Consider the following 17,049-nt stretch of genomic DNA (forward strand, 5'->3'; position numbering starts at 1 on the left):
ATGTGTCTTTATTTCACTCATTTATTTAACACATTTTGAATAATTCAATAGCATGAATAATTCAGTAAAGTGCTGCCCCTTACCAATATGGCGCCCCCTCCTGTCGCTCTAATGACGTTTTAGTTGATGCGTTCCTCTAGGCGGACGCATTCGATGACGTTCTCGGAAGTAATGGCGGTTCGAGAGAGGCATTGAAGGTGAATAAGGGGAGATGCCTGACAGCCTTTAACACTTTAACACTCAATGCGTGGTCTGTGTCTCTTACTCGAATACAAACTAGAAGCCGAACCATCGTAAGAGCCGACTCAGATCCCTGTTTCCTATGTAACAGATCAAACTCGGACCCGAGTCTCCTCACGCCCATCGCCTGCATTGAGAGAAGCCACAGACAGGCATTGCCACCCACACCTCCAGAGACCAGGTTTACTGTGTGACGCCGCCAAGAAGAGGACAGACACAGTAAGTGGCAGTAAAAGTCCGTGTCTACCGCAGAGGCCAGCATGCGAGACCTGTGATCCGCGTCCACCCCCAGGTGAGCCAAAACGAGCTAATATATCTGTGTATCTGAGATAGTGGTGATGTGATGTGTAATATGCCCAGCTAATCAATATATATTCTAAATATGTAGCTTTATTAAGTGGGTAGGTTTCTGTCGATTAATTGCAAGTATGCAATGCTGTACCTATTGTAACGCTGACACTGTATTGGAAACGTGGGCCTTGCAGCCGGCACATGCGACCCTTTTTCCCGGTGTTTCCGCGGATGAAAGGGGGTGGCTTTGGGGAGTTGCAACAATAGCGAAAGGGACCCCGACCGCTCCCAAAACTGTCCGCTTCAGAGATCTGATGTCCTGCTGTATAGGGGACAGTGATGACCCGGGCATCTACATCCCTTACTCTGTTGGGGACATGTGTATAATGATCTGTGCTCCGTAAACGTGCTTTTATGAGCCCAGGCTAGCGCCAGATGGGTCCATGCCAGGCGCATGTTCTCGATGCGCAGCTCTGCGGAATCCCAGCGATGCCATTGGTGAAGCGGCGCAGGTCTGCACAGATCTGCGGACGTCTGCGCTGCACGCCCAGTGGAACTTGATCGGGACGCACGCATAGTATGGACACCTGTGGTCAACTGCGCTTGCGCTTGAACTTTAGCTAAGGGGGCATGTAGGGCAATGGGTGCCGGAGAGTGACAGTGAAAGTAATATGTATTTAATATCTTGCTTCTCAGTTTTAAAGTTCTCCATCACCTGACCGAGATATCTAGCTGCGCAGTATATTGTGGTGCAGATTATAATGTCGATTATTCGGAGGAGTTGATTGACTAATCCGTGCTGTATTGCGTCTGTAAAGATAATGTAAGTACTGATTCGTTCCATTGCTCCTAACATTTTCAAAATGATAATGCTGAAAGCACACTTGCTTTTGGTTTAGAAACATCTTGTGCCAAGTTTGTCTTAACCTGCTCTGTTTTTTTTATTTCTTAATGCATTGCTCAGTAGCATAATAGCATTCACATTACATTATTAATGGAGCTGGATGCTTGTTTTTAACAGTATGCATGCAATACATTTTAGCCAGGCCTATTTGAGGCAATGGGCAAGAGATGAAAGCTGTATCATTAATCAGGATGTTACTTTCATCAGAGTTAGAATGTATTGTACTATTCAGTGGACTATGGACAATTTGTAAAAACAAGCTCTTCAGTTTATGTCTGGTTCATTTATTTTGCTACTTCTAAATGCATCGATTCATGGAAATGTTAATCCACAACCCTTCATTAACCCTAATCCGTATAACAAACATTATGAAAGATGTTGGTTGTGCTTGATCTATGTACTCCACTGTCACGGCCCTTTTCTAGATTCGTGCAGGAGCATTGCTGATCTGAGTGTGTCTGTATGTGAAGTCTCGTTCTTGCATGTTCCTGAATGCACTGTGTGTAGGGCTGGGCCAACTGCACTGACTGTCCCATTCAGGCAATGTGGGGGAAAGGTTGTCTGAGTGAAGTAGAGAAGTGAGCCCTGCAATTTAGCCCTTTTAACTACAATGTGAGAGATCTGCCTGTATTAACACATGGGCTTCAAACCACTTTCATGACACTTTTGGATGAACTTAAAGTTGGACTTAAGTTAGAAACTTAAAATGAAACTTTCAGCCTATTGTAAAAATAGCAGTACTGTGCCCTTTTTTGTGTGGCATTATTTCCTTATTTAGAAACAGCTGGTAGGGTGGGTGTACATTAGGTATTAAAAAGAGCCTTTGAAGATGTTTGCCTCCTTTTGGTTTTCATTGCATCACATCAGAGTAGGTGTGTCTGCCGTTGCACAAGAAGCCGGACCGTGTGGGAGCTGTGTATCAGCAACTCCGGCAGATGGGAGAGAACCATGTGCAATAGCAGTGCTTCTCTGTGCTACACGTTTCCTTGTCTGGCTGCTGTATTTATACCTGCTAATCCTTCTTTGCACTGGTGGTTTAGAGACATACTGGATCAGTATATGCGCATAGGCATGTGGAATAGGTGCTCTTAAGGACTGCCAGGAAGAGGGAACAGGGAGGAAGGTGGCTGATAATATTCTGGTTTTCTGGAAGAGGTGAACAACTCCACAAGGTGAGAGGCTTTTATAAAGACCTGCTGGCAAAGCCTTGCTGTCTGATGATGTGTCCGGTAGTGGGGTGACAGTTGTCCTTTTGCTCACGACAGGTGTCTCTGGAATCTGAACCTGCGCTGGGGTTCACGTTTTGCACATTGTACAGAATAATGCACGGGTGCTGTATGTTTAATGTGAAGTCACTTTTGGTGTGAACAGCGATTACTAGTGAAGTGAATGATAATTACTGCAGGTTGATGTGTGCTGTGTGGTATTTATTCAGACTGGAAAGACGACAGCAGATCTTAGCTACACATCTGAAGCCTAAGTCTAAAATTATACTAAGAAAGAGAAGACCAATTTGAAGTGCTTTGTCAAAATAATAATTCAGTGCTTTTGATTTGCATTATCTATCATTTTATTAGTTATAGGCCTAATGTCTAGGCTATATTGTGCTTGTATTATGTTCTGACTTCTCTATCTGCGTGCGTGCTGGTTCTCTGGAAGGAATAGACTCATACATTTTAGTCAGTTACACTGAAACGGGGCCCTAACTCTTGTAACAGTCTCTTAGACAGCTGCAGGAAGTGAGCTGGGTGTCCCCTGGGTGCTCTGAAGGTGACTTTCTCAGGGACAGTCTCTGTTGCACACAGCTCTGAAGGAAAAGCATGAATCTCGTGACTGAAATAAAATCACGGACCCACTTTCTTTGTCTGCAGAAGACCTGTTCATGTTCACTTTCTGAGAGGCAATTGAATATAATAAGGTTAGGGAGCCAGGAGCTTTTCCAGGCATGTTCCTTATTCACGGTCACAGCAGTGATGGACTGTTCTCAGAATTGGTTGCATGTGAATTACAAGTCCTTTACTTTTTTTAAATATATATTTTCATTAGATACCATTATTTGGGACCATGTTCTTGTTTATTTTGCTTTAGAAAACATCTTGATATTTTAATCCCAGAGTTATTTGCAGTGCTGTGAGTCATTCCTCCTCAGAAGCCCCACCTTCATGACAATCAGTCACTTGTGGAGGGCATTTTATCATATTAATGTTTTGTATATATTTAAAGCACCATTACATTTATTACAGTGTAGGGTTAGATAAAGACACACATCCTGCCAATACATGTTTCCCAGCAATATGAGAGGAACCCTGTAACAGGATTCTCTTGCAGTTGCTGTGAACTTTAGCTCCAACCAACAGATTTTCAGTCCATACTTTAAGCGGGTTGTTTTGCGTTTGTGGTCTAACATTCTTTCAATAGTTATTTAGAGTTATCCGACTAATCTTTAAGCCTGACTAGAGTTACATTCATTGGAAGATGAAGACAGTTTTTCTTTTTTCACACATTAAAGAACACTTTTTTTTCTTTTGAGAATTCTAACCAGATTTAAAAAGGGTATGAGGAAACATTTCTGAGTCATAAATGTGTGGGTTAAGTTGTTTGTATTTGCAGATGTGTTCAATAGTTAGATTTGTATCTTTGATGCTTTAAAAAAAGAACAGACAGTCTGCAATTCTGGCAGTTTAAAATGTCTTGATGGAATAAAAAGAAACCGTGTAATTCAGTCCCTTAGGTCTTACTCTATAATAAGAATGGATGCAACCCATTTTAAGTTAATTGCTTGATTCATGCAAAGGTAAATTGAACATATCTGTAACAAGCATTGCAATGTCTCTTTTTCATAAAATGGAAGCAATTAAAATGCTATAATGGGAATTTCAAAGTCATGGATGTTTGAGTCACTGTCAGATAATGGGGGTGAGTAAGCAGCTGTAGGAATTAAGGTGCCTCTTGTCTTTGGTTTTGCCCTTCTCCACAGCGCAATGTCTCTGATTTTCTCGCGCTCCAACTCTACTGCAATCGCCAAGAAGGACAAGAGACTCATGGCGGAGGTGAACGCCTCTCCGCTCAAGCACTTTGTCACCGCCAAGAAGAAAATCAATGGCATCTTCGAGCAGCTGGCTGCTTACATCAAGGAGAGCTCTGCTTTCTTGGAAGGTACGAGTCGTCACTTCCAGCACACACAGTCCACGGGGGTTTCAGAGAGTCACCTGTATGTTGTCTCTTCTCTGGCATTTAAGTTATGTGGGTCCGCCTAAAGGTTTGGATGTCACAACACTCATGTGGAAGAGAAGAAGCTCACATTTGTGTACAGTTTCTACAGTCAAGATCTGTTGCCTCATTTTAGGAAATGTAAGCCTGTTGCAACCACAGAAGTTGCCCTTTGACAGATCATTTCATAACTCCAAACAGTGACCTGTTCACATGACTCTAAAAGACTGTTTTATAGTTTGTTTGTTGTGCAGAGCGGAAGAGGTGAGCCTTTCCTTTAAAATAGTATTGGCCGAGTTATGTAATTAGTAGTGGATGCTCTTTGCTTTGCTTGCTGTTCATGTGGTCAGGGTTTGACTCCTCCGCCATTGTAAGGAGACGTTCCTGTCTGTTTATTGTTGTGCAGACACTCATGGGAATGGAGATCTTGACCCCATCACCACGGAGGAGCAGGTGCAGGAGGTCAGGGGCTATCTGTCCAAGGTGGCAGGGATCAGTGAGGTCCTGGCCAGAAGACACATGAAAGTGACCTTCTTTGGCAGGTAAAGCTGGTCATTTCTGCATGCATTTCTGTCCGGTGCTACAGCACAGTCACCGCTGTTCAAATGGAAAATAAAGTTGGACATAAGTTGTCTGACAAAATGAGCTTCAGAGATTCCTTTTCTTTTTTTCCCCCCTTTCCTTTCTTTGGAGGATGTCGGTGTTGCTCATTAGGATAGACAGCATTTTCTGCCCAAATCCCCATTTCCTCATGCTTCATTCCACCAATTGAAATTGATATACCATCTGGAAAAAGGCACATCTTTTACACAGCCTGTTTACCTTTTTAAGTTCTAGAGTAAATATTTATGACATCAAAATTGATGGGGGGAGCAGCTGGAGTCTTGAAATTGGTCATGACCTTCATGTTTAAAATCCTGAGAAATTGTGTCTCAGTCTTCCATAATTAATCTGTAATACTGTAAGCATTTGGTATTGGACCAAACAAGTGTCCCTTTCAGAAGATTTAATTTGAAAAGAACTATCATTATTTTGTACTTCCTGCTAAAATAACTTTTCAGAGACGTTATCAATGACCCTGTTGTATTGGCGTGTCTGCGTGTGTCTGCGTGTGTCTGCGTGTGTCTGCGTGTGTCTGCGTGTGTCTGCGTGTGTCTGCGTGTGTCTGCGGTAACCCTGACAGGACGAGTAATGGAAAGAGCTCTGTGATCAATGCCATGCTCTGGGACAAGGTCCTGCCCTCGGGCATCGGGCACACCACCAACTGCTTCCTGCGAGTGGAGGGCACGGACGGCAACGATTCCTACCTCCTGACAGAGGGCTCGGAGGAGAGGAAGAGCATCAAAGTGAGTGACTGTCAGGGCGTCCTGCTTCTCCAACTCCACAATCTGAATCTTAAAACCAGACCCTCCTTAAGACCCCTTGTTCATCGACAGCCCACAACCTGAGACATAGGGATTTTAGATTGTGATTATAACAGGACCTACCAAATATTTCCACTGCAGTGAATGAATCTGCTACACACCAGGGATACGATGCATGTAACCCCAGTTTACAGGTGATTTCTGTGGCTGTGCGACATTATCTTTTGCTATTTGTGCAGCTCTTGACATGTTAGTAATGCCAAACTTCCAGATTAGTTTCCTAAATCCCAATTCAGATTATGTTTTTAAATGACTGGGCTGTTAAAGGAATGCCTAAGTATAGAAACAATAATTGAGCTTACTGCCCCAGGGCGATAATGAAGATCCCCATTACCACATTTGCATGTCTTGCGAAGTTGACCACTGTGGTATAGCGAGTGTAGTGATGTTTAAATGTGTGCTGCTTGTACAGAAACATGTACGAAAACCAGCCCCAGGGATCTCTAACATGTGCACAATGTCTGTACATTACAGTCTACATTCTCGATTTCAGTGACATGTGTTTTAGGCCTAAGACCAGGTTCTAAAGTTATATATGTTTATAAATTTTTAAGCTCTGTTTTGAGATGCTTAAATTATGATGTGGACAACACAACATTAACGGGTTACCAATCAGTTATCAGTCGGGCCCTTTTGTCTCCATGAATATCCTGAGGTGAACAGAAAAGATACTGTATCGGAATATGTACAAATATGAACATTTAAAAAAGAAAGAAAACATAATTACCTATCCTTCAAATTGCTAGTCTGTATCCCCAGCAATATGAAACTATCAGTTGAGCCAAAGCTGCCCTCCACTTTGGCGAGGTCTGCAAGTCAGACAACTTTTTTTCTCGCTCTATAATTGGATCTGCAGCTGAGCTATGGGGGGGCCTCGCCAGCTGTCCATCTGCCACACGTTCCCCTTGACACATTTCCAGCCCTTATTCTCACCATCTCAGCATGTCGTTTTAAGGTGATTCAGCAGGAAAACTACATTTGCGACTTACAGGCATTTTTGTTTTCCTCAGTGGTTTATGAACGGTCCTACAAAAGGTCAGGGGGAACGCACTCAGACATGACTAGTGCCGTCCCTTCCCACCTCTGACGGCACATCTCACACCTGACCTATATCTAGTCCTTGCGCCGATAAGTCCTGTGCTTTGTGCAAAAAGCAGACCGCTGATAGACATGCGTCCAGAGTGGCGTGTTGGTCATGTGAACAGGCTCCACTGTGGACGTGTTATCGCCTCTTGCATTCTTCAAATTGCATTTCGGATGGTGAACTTGAAGCCGATCTCGCAGCTCTTGGGCTGATGTCAGTTAAAGATTAGTCTTTCTCCTTGTATACGATATTCAGAGTGGTTTAGGAAAATCTGTCTCGGCGTTTAATGTGTAGCTCTAAGATAAATACGGGACCAATTGTAGGAAAGTGCTGTAAACAAAAAAGTGCGACTAACGTCAATATATTCACCTTAAATGGTAGTCTCAACTTAAATTTTACTCCTGTTTAACATAGGAGAAAGCAGAAAAGAAATGTTGGAATAGCTGTAACTGACAGTGATAGTGCTGCTGGTTATTATTATTCTAAATGTTTTTCAACTCCTCTGTCATGCGATAACCCTCAATATGTCTTGTCTGTCAGACGGTGAACCAGCTCGCCCATGCCCTCCACCAGGACGAACTCTTGGACGCTGGCAGTATGGTGTGTGTCATGTGGCCCAAAGCCAAATGTGCCCTCCTAAGAGATGACCTGGTGTTGGTGGACAGGTAGGGCTCCTCTATCCCATTCACACCATCTTCACAACAACACAGCACTCGCAGTATTATTTCTTTGATCCTATTTGTGCCACTCGACAGAAGAAAACATCCGAGATGCTAAAAGCAATCTGCGTTTGATCGTAAATCGGTGCCCAGCGTATTGGATCCACTCCCTGATTTATTGTTTTATATCCCCTTTTTGTGTTTACAGCCCTGGCATTGATGTCACCACAGAGCTGGACAGCTGGATCGATAAATTCTGTCTGGATGCTGACGTGTTCGTGTTGGTGGCGAACTCAGAGTCAACGCTAATGCAGACGGTGAGGCGCGTGGCTGCAAACTGACATCCAATAGATTAATATAAGGCAGATCAAGAAGTTAATGGATGTTTTTTTTGGAAGTGGCAAATGGAAGTAGCAAACTCACATAAAATAGATTGAATATGTTCATCAGTTAACTTGTTAGACTGCCTTCTATTTAAGAACTCCTAAAAGTTGGGTAAATGATTGAATTTATTAAGTGAGGGGATGCATGTGTATGTCGACAGAACGCCAACCCTGAGCCCAAACCACACGTTGAGCTTGCTTCCAGCCACCGTATGTTTGAAGCCTTACTTTGGTTTTCTTTCACCGTTCTTTAGGAAAAGCAGTTTTTCCACAAAGTGAACGAGCGCCTCTCCCGACCAAACATCTTCATCCTGAATAATCGCTGGGACGCCTCAGCCTCAGAGCCCGAGTACATGGAGGAGGTGAGCGCAGCCTGGCTGAAAGTGTCTTGCAGGAGTCTTCCTTGTATCTGCAGATCATGACTGGAGACCAAAGTAGTGAGATTGATAAAAAAAAAAACTGGACAGCTCGGCACGTTTAGACCGTTGTTGAGGTATGAAGGGTTGAACGTCCTCCTTACCTAGGCTGTGAGATGAGGTCAGCCTGTAACGTTTTTGTCCTTGGGAGTGGACTGATGTTCAGTTTACTTCTGTGTGGACGGATCAAAGTGCTACCCAAGAGGAGATATTTCCAGGGAAGACTTTCCCAGAAAGCAGTTGTTTTTATCCCAAATGAATCGTTGCTTCGAAGCCGTATGGGGAATAAAGTCTTGGCTTATTTGTAATTGGGTGGGGGAGAAGCCTGATCGTACGATTGTGTGTGTCTGCACCATCTCTGTGCCGTGCTTCAGTGTCCCTGTGCCGGGTGTCGTTCAGGTGCGCCGGCAGCACATGGACCGCTGCACCAGCTTCCTGGTGGATGAGCTGGGGGTGGTGGACCGCGCTCAGGCGGGAGACCGCATCTTTTTCGTGTCGGCGAAAGAGGTCTTGCAGGCCCGCATCCAGAAAGCCCAGGGCATGCCGGAAGGAGGTAAAGCCATAGAGGGTGTTAGTAAGTGTTGCAGTTCATCCGTTTTGTGGAAAAAGCTAAGCCATGCAGAAAATGTAAGCAGATCTGCCACCTTGAAGCTAGTGAATAGTTTTAGTGTTTGTTTTAGTTTTGGTTTAAGTTTAGTTGAAGCAGTCTTTATTTATTTCTTGCATTAATTGCTTTAGTTCATACTTGACTGTTTTTTAATGCGTGGTTTGGCATTGTTCAACAGGTGGAGCTTTGGCCGAAGGATTCCAGGCCAGGATGTTTGAGTTCCAGAACTTTGAGCGGCGCTTTGAAGTGAGTGGGCCGGCTGCTCAGTGCGCGTTCTCTGTAGCATATCTCTGGTGTGCCTCGGTGCCCAGTGTTTGTGCATCAGAGCGTGTGCAGATGGTGTAGATTGTACAGAGCACAGTGAGTAATGCATTGAGGAGGCTCCCGATTAAAATTGGCCCTCGTTTGCAGGAATGCATCTCGCAGTCGGCAGTGAAGACCAAGTTCGAGCAGCACACGGTGAGGGCCAAGCAGATCTCTGAGACCCTGCGGTTGATCATGGATTCGGTTCACATCGCTGCACAAGAGCAGAGGTATGCACTGTGCCTTGGCCCTGCAGCGTTCACACAGGCCGTCTTTCCCAGATTTGATATCCAGACATGATCAAATCCGAAGATTCTGGTTACGTTTACTTACTCTGAACATGTTAAACTTGTACTGTCATGCTGCTTCTTTCTTTTCACTGGATCGTGTCTAACATGTTTGTGCTGCATGCAGACTAAGGTGGAAAAACAATCTACCTTTAGCTCTACGCTCCCCAGAGCCAGTTTTAAGAAACAGTATCCAGAAGGACAGAATAGCTTTGGTATGCTGACACCGGTGTCTGACTCTGTCTGTGTGGCTGCAGGGTCCACTGCCTGGAGACCAGGGAAGAGAGGCAGGACCGGATGGAGTTCATCGACAAGCAGCTGGACTTGCTGACCATGGACTGCAAGAGGAAGATCAAGCAGATCACAGAGGAGGTGGAGAGACAGGTAGGGAGAAGCACCAACCTGTACTGCAGCCCACTTATTGACACACAAAGATCATCACTCCCAATTATGAGCCTGAAATATCCTTTCTGTGCATCCTGTGCTTGTAGGTGTCTAACGCAATGGCTGAAGAAATCCGGCGGCTCTACGTGCTGGTCGACGAATTCCACATGGACTTTCACCCGTCCTCCGTGGTTCTGAAGGTTTACAAGAACGTGAGTGCACTGTCGGGGGGGGGGGGGGACTCATATTGCTTGTATCGTCAATCAATCTGTCATCTTAGACTCTGCTCCATACTAGCGAGAGACCGGAATTTACAGTGTAATTGAAAACCCACTCCCCTCGCAGATATCAGCCAGTGTTTTCCTTCGAGTCGGGTAAGATTTCACTGGGTTCAACAGAAGCCTTTTTACGTGCTTTCAGTTTGCTTTGTTAATGGGGGGCCAGATAAGGCCAGCAGCAGTTCCCTCTCACAGTGTCCCAGGTGTTTCCTGTCTGCAGCAGGCTCATCTGTTGAGTGCAAAGAGTGCAGCTGTCCAAAGGTCACATGACACAGTTCACCTGTTGTCTACATGTGATGATCCATATGATACAGAGCTTGTGGACACATGTTTCCGATTCCGTTTCAAGAAAGGGAATAAGTTATAATAAATCGCATGTTGTGATCATCCTGTACTCCTGAAAAATAGATTCCATCTGAGTTATTATTCTGTTAATTAATTTGTTGCAGGAGCTCCACAGACACATCGAGGAGGGCCTGGGCAGGAACATGTCTGAGAGATGCTCCAGCGCCATCACTACAGCCCTGCAGACCACCCAGACGGAGATGATCGGTCAGTCCGGCTATATTTCCCCTCTTGCACGGCTTTAGAAAAATGTGTAGATGTAAATCGTGACTCTCAAGGTCCTTGAGTCCTGAGAGGCTATAGTGAGAAGGGTGAGATCCAGCACAGGCGTTCCTGACCTGGCTGTTTCCCCTCCCTGCTTCCTCAGTGGGGTTGAAGCCCTTGCTGCCAGTGGCCGTGAGGGAGCAGGTGGACTCGCTGGTCCCCCGCCAGCACTTCGGACTCAGCTACGACCTGAACTGCGACAAGCTCTGCAGCGACTTCCAGGAGGACGTGGGCTTCCACTTCTCCCTGGGCTGGACCATGCTGGTCAACCGCTTCCTGGGGCCTAAGAACACCCGCCGGGCGCTCATGGGATATAACGATCAGGTGGGGGCCTCACTGAGGATCTCCTCCTGACATTGTCCACATCCTCACTGACATCCAGATTGCACCTTTAAATCACCTTTAACTCATGTTTTCACTTCGTACTGTGAATGAAATACTGTTTTTAAAGTTGAAAGTTAATCGAACTGTGTAACCCAACCATGTCTCCCCAGGTCCCCCGGCCCCTGGCCATCACCCCGGTCAGCACCAGTATGCCCCCCTTCCCACAGGGCTCCATGACCCAGGAGGAACTGATGGTGTCCATGGTCACAGGGCTGGCATCGCTGACCTCCCGGACCTCCATGGGCATCATCGTGGTGGGAGGAGTGGTAAGGAGGAGTGACACCGTCTTAGAAAGTAGGAACTGCTTAGGAGCTTAAACCTGGCCTGAACTCTTGAGTATCTGGAGACTGTAGGCTCCATAGCATCTGTCAGCCTGTTTCATTGGGAGACGAAAGGGATCCCACATGACAGATTTGGGGATTGTGGAATTACTGAAGTCACAGGAAATGATTGGGAGGAAAACGGGGCTGGGAAGGGGTGGGGCACCACGTTCTCAAAGCTATGAAGTGCCTCCTGTCACGTTTATCCATTCGTTCTTAAAGACAATGTTAATATTGAAGACTCTCTCAGACATGCCTGTAGCACCTTCTCAGTGTTACCCCTGTGCCGGTGATCGGTATTAATGCGGGTCTCTCTCTCTCTCTCTCTCTCTCTCTCTCTCTCTCATGTGTGTCAGATCTGGAAGGCCGTGGGCTGGCGTCTCATCGCCCTGTCGGTGGGGCTGTATGGCCTCCTGTACGTCTATGAACGGCTCACCTGGACGACCAAGGCCAAGGAGCGGGCGTTTAAGCGGCAGTTCGTGGACTACGCCAGCGAGAAACTGCAGCTCATTGTCAGCTACACGGGCTCCAACTGCAGCCACCAAGTGCAACAGTGAGTCGTCCTGATGGGGTTCTGGTCGTCTTTTACTACACTAATTACATTAATGTGTTCAGAAGACAGACTGGCTGGAGCTACTTAACATGTGGCTCCAGGATGTGGTGGTTAAAACTAGTTTAAAATAAATGTGCTCGGAAGTCACAGTGTGATACATAGGTTTCTAAACACACTCCTAGATTCTGGACTGTTTTTTGGGTGCGTTACCTAGGAATCGCTGTAGAGGACAGTCTTCTCCAAACTGAAATAGGTTGATGCTGCCCCCTGTTGGAAAGAAGTGGATTCTCTACTGAAAATAATAGCAATGCAAGAATAAATGTGTATAAGTTAATGATGCTTTTTAAAAACAGACTTTATTTTAGTTATTTTACACGAGCGCCCAGCCCCAGACACACACCAGTCCTATATCAAGAGCAAAGGGGAACCGGAGGCTGATTCTCTGCTCTCCGGGTGTTTCTCACAGGGAGCTGGCTGGCACCTTTGCCCAGCTGTGCCAGCAGGTGGATACAACCCGCCAGAACTTGGAGGATGAGATCAAGGAGATGAACGCAAAGATCGAGCTGCTGGATTCGCTGCAGAGCAAAGCCAAGCTGCTGCGGTAAGACCTGGCTGCCCTGCCCCTCTCTCGGACTCGACCGCTTTTGTATCTCGAATTCGATCGTTCGTGTACCTGACTAAAGTAGGAGGCGTTTATCCTGACCTTTTATTCCTCTTTGTTTGCAGTAACAAAGCAGGCTGGCTGGACAGTGAGCTGAACATGTTTACCCAGCAGTACCTTCACCAGGGCCGGTAGAGCTCCGACTCTCGCCCAGGGAAACCAGAGACATCTGCGGAGGAACGCGATGGGAAAATCTCTGCCCTGAAATCTTCTCAAACGGGCCAGAGACCAGCACACTGGCCAGGCACCAGACTACAGCTGTGTAAATGATTCACTTTCTAGCTTGGACCGTGTATGATATTCTTCTGGTAATTAATTTAAGCCCAAGGCATTTCTTTTCATGCTTTTATAGGACAATGCGTATTTAATACCAAATATCGTGTTGCTGTAAGAGAGATGGTGTTTCTAAAATGACTTGGTTTATTTGCTATGTTTTCTTAAGTATTATTCTTGTAATTTATAAGTACAAATGCCTTTTTAAATATTTTCTAGGTCATACGTGCCACCTTTTAAGGACACTTAGAAAAGCACTACTTTATTTAAGGGCCATTTATTTAAATGCCATTTCAGGGTTTCAGTTTTAGAGTTTCAAGGTGAACTTGCGATCAGGCGGCGCTGAACAATATGGATGTATCGGTTATGTAGCTGCATAGGTTAATGTAAGTCGATCCTGCTAGTGCAATGTGTGAATTGGCGTCGTGTGCCGAATCCACTTGGGCGTTATTTGCAACAGTTAACAGTAATAATTGTGGAGTAAATTTAAAAATAAAGCAATTATAAGAATCAGTATTGCTAGAGACCATTTCTTTACATAACTAGTTGAATTTATCCTTAAAATATGGCCTTTGACCCTGGTTTGTACAAGCACTAACCAGTAAGAATCTTATTTTCTCTAGCAGCAAAGTAGAAACGCTACCAAAAAGCCGTTGAACAATGGAGAAACTAAATATTAGGAACTTGTATATCATTGTGATCGTTTTGGCCAGTAGTAGTAAAGCTTGATTGATTGAACTCTTACGCAACCTTGAATGATGAGCTGTTTCAGATAAGATACTCCCAGCTGTGTTCTAAGCAGCATGGTCTTTTCTTTGTAATAATTTCTGTCTGAAGTCTTAATTGCACTAAAACTTTGCAGTGTAGGTGACGTATTAAGTCATGTTATAGTTTAAATGAACTGAGCTTTTGCACTGCACAACCAAGTTCACAAAAAAGTGTGCTTTGGTACTGAGAGAGAGAGAATAATGCAGACGATGTTGCTTAGAATGGTTCAGGATTTAATTCAGCAAGGAAAGAGAACTATACTCACACAGTTGCCAACCTAAAGAAACCCTTTACTGTAAGGATTCAAGCAGTGTATAAGGTAACAATGTATATAAACTAAATTAATGTGAAGAGAAATTACACTAATGTATAGGATTATAGAGAGAAGGTGTTTGTGCTTCATAGTAGTCACTGTTAAACATCGAAGGAGTCCCGAGCGATTGGAGTCGATTTCAGTCCGAGAGAAAACTGACGCTTGTGAAGTGCTTTCAGTTTAAAAGCATGAAAATGTTTGCACTGAGAGTTGAATGGAGGAATTGGGGAATGTTTGAGAGACGGTAGCTTTTGATAGGAATATCATTACTGAAATGTACTGAACTCGCACTTAATCTGGTATTTTATCAGGGTCGAATAACATCTGCGTTTGGGAATTAATGTGTTTTTTTTCCCGTACTTAAAGAAATAAAGGAAAAATTCCAAGATGTCACTTGTGGGTGTCTGTGGGGTGCGTGGTTGTCTTTCGTTTCACACTGGATTTTGGTGCCAATTGATTCGAATGACCCCCGGAGAAACCTTCAGGATGAAAAATAAAAATGCACTTTATGTTTTTGCTGCTTGATTTATTGTTTTTTTTTTTTTGTATGTTGTGGTTTTTTGTACTCCTACGACTGTTGCCTCATTTCTTTTTTGAGTTACCAAGCTACAGAAAGTAAATGATTTCCTGCTGGATGAAATGTTGAGGAGGGGATGAGGTCGAGGTGTTTTTTTGTTCTTCCTAGTTGTGCATGCAGTGACTGTAGTACTCCTTTGTTTGTCATCATAACTGTACAAGGAAGCATAATAAAGATGAGATGGAATGATGTTTGCTCTATGTGAAATTCTTGATTGCAATTGATCTTTGTGACGACTTTCAGTTTTTAAGCGAAACTTGATCGCCTGTTGATAGTTTAAGTAAGAGGTAAGCAAATATGTCAATATTATTAGTGGTTAACCCTTTCTTCTCTGGTGACTAAATTGGATTGGGAGGAGATTGTTTGGTCTGTTTTCCATCACACTCAACCCCTCAAGTCATATCCATTAATATTTACTTTCTTCCCTGCTCCGGGGTGGGTAATTATATACTAGGGATAATGAAATTTACCATCTAATCTGCTAACCTTGCCAACTTTTTTTTTCTTTCTATTCTAAACGCATGCCATTAATTAAAATGCTGTGCTTTACTTTATGATAATGAGTCTTAACACATGACACCTGTCAGGGACTGTAAATTATAACATAATACTTAATTAAAGTAAAGGTAATTAAAGGCTTTTTAATTAGAAACAGGAAAAGCATGCCAAAGCAGAAAAATGTGTGACCGTTTTTATTAAAAATGCTTTTTTTGATTGAGTGGCTAAATTGAAAGATTCATATTATTGGGTGTTTGAATAAAGCACTTGTCGATTTAATGGGCAAAGTTTGGTAGAAGGCCCTGTAAATGTAACAAGTTAAATACTCTCAAACTTTAGAGAAATTGCTTGAAGTATTTAGTTTCATTATTGAAGTGCTGAATTTTTAAAAGCTATATGTTTTTGTGGGTTTTAGCATGAAAATTAGAATAATGGAAAACTGCAGTCTGCGCCAATATCATGCATTTTGATTTCACTTGATCCCAATTATTTTCGACTTGTTTGATTGACTTTTAGAAGAAAAAATGTCATTTTATTTAAAATCTTGCGTTTTAGGGGCAAAATGATTGCGCTGGAAGGCAATGCGGACTGACAGATGACAAACGGGTGATCTGGGCTTGCTTGTGTTGTAACTCAGTATCTTCTGTTGGAGACACCTTTTGAAAATGCCTACAAGGTCTTTTGGATGTTGACTTTCTACAGCAGCTTTCATAGCAGAAGCGAAATTCCTGTGGGTTGTAGACATTATCATAACAGCTTACCTGTTTAAAATTTAATTTATCAGACGGATAATTAACTGTTCATCCTAACAGTCTGAATCCTGCAACACGGGTCCTGACCTGCACTTCCATCAGAACCTTACGATTAAGGACAGTGTTGGTTCTGTCCCCGAGTGATGCTCCACGATGTTCTGTTAGTCTGTCTTTCTGAGTGGAAGTAACCACAGATGACAACACATTATCTGTCACAATGTACGTATCCACATCTGAGCAGAACTTCATGAATATTATGCCGCAGTAACTGCAGTACAGGTAAGTTACGTGAATGTCCTTGTGCGATTTTACGGCGAGATTGGATTTGCATTCCTAAGACTTCTGGTCGCAGGATGTGTGTGTGACCAGCATGCTCTCGCCGCTGTTAATTCACTCGGGGCTCTTAAATCTATGTGGTTGTGAACATCTCTCACACCTTGTGGTACAGTTATTTTTTTGAGGCAGGTGGGAGGTATTCTTAAGTGCCAGCATTATTGCTCCCAATAAAAGCCTCCCTACTCGTTACTGAATGTTAGGCCTGACCTTTTCAATGGTTATCTAACACCGCTTGGCCTAATTAGTATAATTTTTACTCCAAATGCTGCATTGTGTTTAACAGAAAGTAAAGTCTTTGGGGATTTGACTTTTCTTGCATGCTTTCCCCACATTTTTTTTTCTTTTCTTAATAAGCTAAGCAGGCATCAAAGCACAGCATGGCGGATCTCCATTTATCACTGGAGGAGGAAAAAAGCCGAACAAAACAAATTTTTCAGCATGTCATAACCCTAATTATCGTCCTGCCCATTACCTGAAATGCTACCATTTATAACCGTGATGCTTTACTATTCAAGCAGTAATTAAGTCAGTAACG

The 17,049-nt window shown here is 43.8% G+C and overlaps 1 protein-coding gene across 3 annotated transcripts; it reads left to right on the forward strand.

Moving 5' to 3' along the window:
* Positions 1–157: 157 nt before the first annotated feature.
* On the forward strand, positions 158–15,117 carry mfn2 (mitofusin 2). Of its 3 annotated transcripts, XM_066690604.1 has the most exons (19): positions 158–197; positions 332–532; positions 4,413–4,591; positions 5,052–5,187; positions 5,829–5,991; positions 7,694–7,818; positions 8,021–8,129; positions 8,450–8,557; positions 9,011–9,185; positions 9,397–9,464; positions 9,630–9,751; positions 10,066–10,192; positions 10,300–10,404; positions 10,920–11,022; positions 11,183–11,403; positions 11,574–11,729; positions 12,140–12,336; positions 12,803–12,937; positions 13,063–15,117. In XM_066690604.1, exons 3-19 carry the CDS (start codon positions 4,417–4,419, stop codon positions 13,130–13,132), a joined length of 2,295 nt encoding a protein of 764 aa, XP_066546701.1. In that variant the 5' UTR covers positions 158–197; positions 332–532; positions 4,413–4,416; the 3' UTR covers positions 13,133–15,117. The 3 variants fall into 3 exon arrangements, with proteins under 3 accessions (XP_066546701.1, XP_066546703.1, XP_066546702.1); XM_066690606.1 differs by having other exon boundaries at positions 168–532; positions 9,011–9,164; XM_066690605.1 differs by lacking the exons at positions 158–197; positions 332–532 and adding an exon at positions 569–2,607.
* The last annotated feature ends 1,932 nt before the right edge of the window (positions 15,118–17,049 follow it).

The sequence above is a fragment of the Amia ocellicauda genome, chromosome 18 (genome assembly GCF_036373705.1).
Source record: "Amia ocellicauda isolate fAmiCal2 chromosome 18, fAmiCal2.hap1, whole genome shotgun sequence".
Taxonomy (NCBI): Eukaryota; Metazoa; Chordata; class Actinopteri; order Amiiformes; family Amiidae; genus Amia; species Amia ocellicauda.